Source organism: Mytilus galloprovincialis, chromosome 9 (assembly GCF_965363235.1).
Source record: "Mytilus galloprovincialis chromosome 9, xbMytGall1.hap1.1, whole genome shotgun sequence".
NCBI classification, from domain to species: domain Eukaryota; kingdom Metazoa; phylum Mollusca; class Bivalvia; order Mytilida; family Mytilidae; genus Mytilus; species Mytilus galloprovincialis.
Window position 1 is genome coordinate 55119641 of NC_134846.1, and position 7255 is coordinate 55126895.

The 7255-nt window shown below is 32.1% G+C and overlaps 1 protein-coding gene across 1 annotated transcript; it reads left to right on the forward strand.

Annotated features, from left to right (window-relative positions):
* The first annotated feature begins 1828 nt into the window (after window positions 1-1828).
* Window positions 1829-7255, forward strand: LOC143045334 (uncharacterized). Its single transcript, XM_076217772.1, has 5 exons — window positions 1829-1994; window positions 2889-3158; window positions 4970-5029; window positions 5374-5443; window positions 6641-7255. The coding sequence occupies exons 2-5, from the start codon at window positions 2927-2929 to the stop codon at window positions 7182-7184; spliced, it is 906 nt and encodes a 301-aa protein (XP_076073887.1). The 5' UTR covers window positions 1829-1994; window positions 2889-2926; the 3' UTR covers window positions 7185-7255.

Sequence of the window (7255 nt, forward strand, 5' to 3'; positions counted from 1 at the left end):
AGCACCATTTTTTTTTCATCTGAGGTTTCTATAGAATATTTTGGAAACTTGAGCTTACATGGTTACTAAAGCTTGTAAATAAGGGGGGGGGGGGGGGGGTTGATTGGTTATCTTCCAGTGATTGTTATTTTCTTATATGCAATAAAATGTTATGTGAATTTTTTTCTATAGTACTGGACAGGATAAAACTTTACTCATGTCAAGTATTTCTTTATATGAAACATAGATAAATTCTGCACAATTGTTTTAAAAGTGCAAATTTAACGAAGACTAATAGGGGGAAATCATTGGTGGTATCACACCTATTGTTTTCCTAGATGATTTTGTATAGCTTCAGCTAAACATATTAACACGTTAATACAAATCAAGTCGTAGGTATGCACTATTACTTCCCATTGCAAACTAGAAAAAAATATGTTGTCGATCATAAATTCAGGCATTTTAATGATATCATCGTCAATTATTGTGTTGGAATCAAGGAGGTAATTCACTTAAATTTATTTTCACCGAAAACTAAATAAGTATATTTATCACAAGGTAAAGAAAATGATTTACAGCAACAAAACCTAGCTGAGTAAAAGCACTTGACTTTAATTGTATCATTGTGAACAACAAAAATACAGATTTAAGTAAACACAAAACCATCACAAAGAATGCTCAAGTATTTAAACTTCTGTTGTAGATATTCATACACTCTAACATGGAATAAAACCAACAGCACAATACACATGAGTGTAATCTAAGTCGGTTAAAAAGGAGGGGCGGTGTGATGGACAATGTCGTATCTTGCTTGCTTTATAAAATGAAGAAAAAAAGACAATTTCTTGAAAATAGGATTTTTGAGTGTCTTTTGTAGGGTAGATACATATTAACTTCCAAAGGTAAACTGTTACACAAAAAGAACGTAGATTATCCAAAACATTTAGCTTTTTGATATATTTACAGAAATTTTGAATAGTTCTTTTTTTAAGTTAACTTTGACCAAGCCATTTGAGTTTCTATATGGTTGCAACAGTACTAGACAGTAAAGGAGAAATATTTGCAGTTAAAAGTTTACTTGGAGCGAGTAATAAATAGTATACTAACATGAACTGTACCAGTGCATGCATTGGATATTGAATCGATTTTAAAGTTAAATCTTAGTCCAAGTCAGTAATACTTAATGACATTTCTCCATAGAATACGAGTATGTTGGCTGCTATAAAGACGATTGGGATAGAGCCTTGGACTTTGATCGAGGAAATCCACATTATGAGATGTCAACACAGATTTGCTACCAACATTGCTCAAAACAAAATCAATTGTTTAAGTATTTTGGAATAGAGGTACATATATTGATAGGCAAAAATATGAACATGAGTAAGCAGAATTACGATATAGAAGTTCCGAGAAATGTATACAAATGTTTAAATGATATATGTCTCAGATACTTTATTTGTTTTAAATGTTGACAAGCTTGTTGTGGACAATTTTACTGAATTCCTTGTCTTTTTGTTTCTGCTTTGGGACGTCACAATGAAACTTTAAACAATATGAATAGCTGAGACAAGATTTGAGGAAGAACAAAAAGTAATTCTTTATTCTGTTCTATTCGCATACAACTAATATATTAAACACAACTCACCAAATATATTACGTTTATGATTGAATACGCTGGATGCGTGATTCGTTTAGAAAATAAGACTCATCAGTGATGCTCGAATGAAATGATTTTGGATAGCCAAAAAGATAGATACGAAAATTGAAGAGCTTTGAACACCAAAACTTCTACAAATGGGTGCCAAATCTGACAAATGTTATCTGTGCTTTGGAGTAGATTGTTACACTTTATATAAATGTGTTTCAGAACGGCAGGGAATGTTTTTGTGGTGATGGAGAAGACTTAAATAAAGGTCCATATAATGTTTCAACTGGGTGTAATAAGATCTGCAGAGGTAATCAAGGCGAAAAATGTGGTGGTAGTTGGAGATTGTCAGTTTATTATATTCAAACAGGTACGAACTGAAGAATTTCGATGTATACTGTCATATATCTCCATGTTTGTGCACATTTCAATACACTTATTATTGTTAAACAGGACAAAAAAGCTATTGTCTATTCATGCGACCTTCAATGTTACCCTTAGCTGGAGATAGGTTACGCCTGTGGTAACCATTTTCAATTAAGAATTTAATGCTTCTTTTTGTAAATTCATTGGGGTGTAAAAGCGTTGACCGAAGTTCATTTTGTATGAATAGCTGTTAGCCAATCAAAATAGCGTAATATGATGAAACACACATGCAATGAATTTATTAATTTAGAAAAATATATCTATATTCGGGGTAAAAATAAGGCCGGTACAATCGATTTCGGTTGTTGTCTCTTTGACACATTCCCCATTTCCATTCTCAATTTTATACAATCAGGTCTAATCCACCATTTTCTATCAAAGGGAATATCTGTACCAAGTCAGGTATATGACAATATTATCCACTCGTTTGATGTGTTTGAGCTTTTCATTTTGCAATTTGATAAGGGACTTTCCGATTTGAATTTTTCTTTGAGTTCGGTATTTTTGATATTTTATTGTTTAAGTAAAATCTTTGGTTTGGATAATTATTTACCTATAGAATTACATATCACACACATAGACAAGTAACCATTTTGATTTAAACCTGTTTGTATTTATTACAAGTTAGAAAACATAAGGCGAACATAAAAGAAAATCATAGTTTGACTTTTGGTGATTTGTCTTCAGTGAATTTGATAAAAACACACATTTGAATAATAATGCTACTAAAAATGTGTCTGCATTATTCATCAGATATTATGAATCAGTAGGATATTTAAAAGATGTACTGAATGAGGAAAATTGAAGTTTAATTTATAGTTTTCTTTTCATTCTAAAGTTACAAAAACAGTCAATAGCGTGCTTACAAATACCAAGATGGCCATTAACTGCAGGCATAATGCTGGTGTAAAAGATATAAATGTAAAGTTTCAACATTCATCTGGAACCTGCAAAGCTAATGCAACTACGAAGAACAAAGTGCTCTCGTTACGTACTGACAAACCTAACGTTGGTAGAGCATATTGTTCTCTGCTTGAGAGTGTTGAATTCCGGGATGACAAGTCTTGCTACGAGTCAAGACATGCAATTTTAAATTATTCTTGTGTTGGTATGTAAATTTTGATTATATGTACAGATTTACATTTTCATGTAAGAAGAGTATAAACTCGTCATAAATACCTGAAACTTAAGTTTAGGTTTGTTAATATAAAGGAATAGTTAAAATATAAATCATAAAAATCTTTATGTTTTATTTTATGTTTAATTGGGTTTTTTTTTTATTCAGGTTATTTTTCATGTTAATTAATATGTGTAGTAGGTGTAATGATGGCTTGGTATAAAATCCATTTATTTGATACAAAGTTTGATAAAACTAAACAGCATCCTCGCCAAATACAAATATATTCACAAACATTTGATAATGACAACTAAATTATGTATCTTTCGCCTATCTTTTAAGTCAATACTTGCTTCTTTTTTCGTCTTTGACAGCCGAATTCTTTCATTGAAAACCTTCAGTTTGAAATGAGTTTTACACTAAATAAAAAACACACTAGTCACGCATTAATACGTTATGAAGGATTATTGTGTATCCATATTTTTTTCGGTAAGATCACCATTGATGTAAAATAATGGGCATACAAGACTTACTCCTCTATGTGTCATAATCCCTCGAGACCTGTGTAATTCTGACTTTGGTAGTAGGCAGCGCGACAAATTTGGCGTTGTTCAGCTTTACAACAGGTTTGTTCCGTCGTCTCATTTTTTAATTCATCCTTTTTCCCTTTTCTTTTACTTCATAGTATGCAACACGCTTTCACCATTTGGGTCAACAGAATTGCACTTTTATACTACATAGACCATAACTGTTTAGTGTCTTTTAAATATCAGCTGTATTTGTACGAGGCTAGGAAACAAGGTGTATGCGAGCTTTTGGCGAGCTATTACACCTGTTTCGAGCCGCGTACAAATACAGCTGATATTTAAAGATACTAAACAGTTATTGTTTTTATCCTGCAATTAATTCTGTTTTGAAAGACACAAAAACACATGTTTTGCATTTATTTTCGATTTGAAATCCCTTGAGGCCCGTGTAGTAATACGATACAGTAATCACATTCAGCTGAAGACGGGTTCGCAAAAAAGGAATCTTGAATGGTCAACAATAATACATCGCTCAAGGTGAATAATTATCTATTTTGATATAACAACTAATTCAACAGTATAAACAAATAACAAAACATTGTCTAATTTGAAACAGAAGTGCGCGAGTTGTCCTACGCTTCAGACTCGACATTCACTAAACATGCATGCCGAAATTGACATGGTTGTTTTTGTGACATAATCATACACATTCAAGTTTTGAAATCGATAGTTGTCATCGTAGAATATACCGTTGTTCATGTGTGTATGTTATCAGAAAATTGATGTGATTCGTATTGCTCTAAAGAAATGTTTGAAAACAAACAGAACGTATAAAAGTAATCGTTAATTCGCAATTGATACGTCATTGGAATGCGACTGCAATACATATTCTAATGTCACACAGGTTCATACAATACTCAGTCCGGCAGTGAGCGGAGCTTTTAAGCGATATCTGTATAGTATACAGATACAGCATAGCGATATCTGTAGGGCTGTATCTGTAGACCACCCAATTGCAGGATAAAAGACTTTGTTTGGTCACAATTGATATTTTACACCGTCAAATGGTTGGTTGTCAAATGTTAGTCTTTTCTCGTTTATTTATTAAATTGGAGTTTGCTTGCCTCGGAGAGAATATATATCATTCGCTTATTGTATGAAATGTTAGCTAATGCCAATAAAAGTTCAAAATCTAAATTGGTGCACACGAAAATCGTCTTAGTCATTTTTTCTAAATGTCTGCTTAAAATAGATAAAAATAAATATACATTGTAGAAAACCTTGCAACTGCGATCAGAGATGACACAACGAATAAGGACGAGCAAAATGGAACAGGCAAGTATAAGGGAAGTGTTTTATAAATTATTTAATGTTATAGTAAAAAAACATTTTGTTTTTTTATAAATACAAATCCCAGGTAAAAGACGTTATGCCACAAGATTCGCCGTTTTTCATGTTTTTCTCAATCGATTTACGATTTTTGAACAGAGGTATAATAGTGTTGCCTTCATTTGATACATTTTTCTCAGATTGAAACTTTTGTTAAGACTTATAAATTAGTTGAAAACAATAAAAATAAAAATGGATATATGTCTTTTTCAGACAATTACGTAAAAAAAGTAAATCTATTCGTTTATAATTTTAAACTTTACCTTTAAATGTTTAATAATATATTATAGGCCTAATTATTGGCGCAATAGGAGGAGTATCAACCATCGTAATAGTAGCTTTACTATTGTTGGCACTAAGGTAACTACGCAATACAGATGTAATCTTTCAATATCCACAATGTATACGTTTTATGCTATAAAAGTCTACACGCTCAAAATATTAGCTTGTAAATAAAAAGCGGTGTGGTGCTCGTCGCTTCGTCAATAATTTGAATAACTGTTTTCAATTATGTCTTATAAAAATCATGATATTTTTTTACTTCTTTTTTACTTTTTACATTCCAAATCAATTGAATAAACATTGTAAGGTTATAATTCAAAAGATATCTGAGTAGAATTTGCCATTTTTGTTTTTTGTAAGTCTTTCATAGACGGGAATTATCATGGTATCCCTTTGATCGTCTACCGGTCCGTTCATACATTGCGAAATTACTAGATGTGATATGAGACAACTCTTCACAAGAGAGAGAATTACGTAGACATTAACAACTATAGATCACCTTGCGGCCTTCAACGTAGCGTATACTTTTAGACAGTTATCTGGCGCAGCTGTTTTTTCCTTCGGTTTTGTTGATTGATTTCAAATTTTATTTTGAAATGTTCAGTAAATCAGTTAATTGTTACTTTTTAAAAAAAGACATAAATGATCTGTGTTGAGTTGATGTGTTTCGCTTGGTATTAGATTATAAACCGGATTTGTTTTCTCTCAATCGATTTATGATTTTGAACATCGGTAAACTACTGTAGTAACAGTTGCCTTTATTTGAGTTGATAAAGTTATGCTGCAGTTCCTTTACCTAAGCTTAGTCTCTGATATACTAATCATCCTATAAGCACCAATCCAATTTAAGGGATTGCTCATTTCAACAATGCATGCATGCCAAGCAGGGATTTAACAGGGGAGGTTTGAGGGAGGGTCGTAACCTTTGTCTTAATCCCTTGTAGGATTGTCGAAAAATGCGCAATAATATGTTATAACGTCGTATATGCCATTTGTCCCATGCTAGAGGTGATGTCAGTATATGAATAGTTTACAAAATTCGAAATGTTTTTCGTTGAATATTTCTGAGTTTAATGTCTAGCAATGAATTTTGCAGTCTCTCGTACCAAGGGTCGATTATGATACCTGTCTGTCACTCTCATGACATTTTTTAATGTCTTTTAATGGTACTTTTTTCAAGGAAATGTATGTTTGATTATAACATTTATTCTATAAGTGTATTTCAATTTATTTTTTTAAGTTATGATAAAATGTAGTAATGCACATCTGTTACAGGAAGAAGATACAACGCAAAGCTGCGGAACAAACTCCTCATGAAAAGCTATCTAATTCAGGAAGGTCATTTTCTGAACGAAATGATGACTATCATGTTTATGCAAATGAGAAATCCACCCAACAAAATACGGGCGGGTCTACTGCACAAAACGTAATATATTTGAATTATGATGAAAATTCTGTAGTATTTAGTAGACCAAATAACGAAACATGTAATACAAATCTAAAAGGAATTAAAAATCAGCCAGATAACATTAAACCGGTTAATCGTGATACAAGTGTTTATTGCAACTACACTTCGAATATAACTGGAATCGACCACACATCAGGCGGGAAAATAACTAAAAATGATTCAGAGGTTGAGTATGAATATACAGACAGAGTGATGCGGAAGAATGGCAATGTGTATAATGAGACAAAAGATGGTGTATATGATGTAGGTAGTCATATCAGATCAGAAACAAAGAATGAAGATACGTATGATCATTTTTTCGGAGATACTACGGAGGATGATTATGATATTTCCCGTATTAAAAAGATGTAATGATACTAGACTATTTATTCTGACAACCTTTGTGAATGCAATGCTATATAGGAGACAATAATAACGAATTA

Excerpts from the sequence above, each read along its gene's own strand:
- LOC143045334 (XM_076217772.1), top strand. The coding sequence starts at position 2,927 with ATGGCCATTAACTGCAGGCATAATGCTGGTGTAAAAGATATAAATGTA. Across the intron at positions 5,030-5,373 it reads GGACGAGCAAAATGGAACAG|GCCTAATTATTGGCGCAATA; the intron begins GCAAGTATAAGG and ends AATATATTATAG. Across the intron at positions 5,444-6,640 it reads TTACTATTGTTGGCACTAAG|GAAGAAGATACAACGCAAAG; the intron begins GTAACTACGCAA and ends CATCTGTTACAG.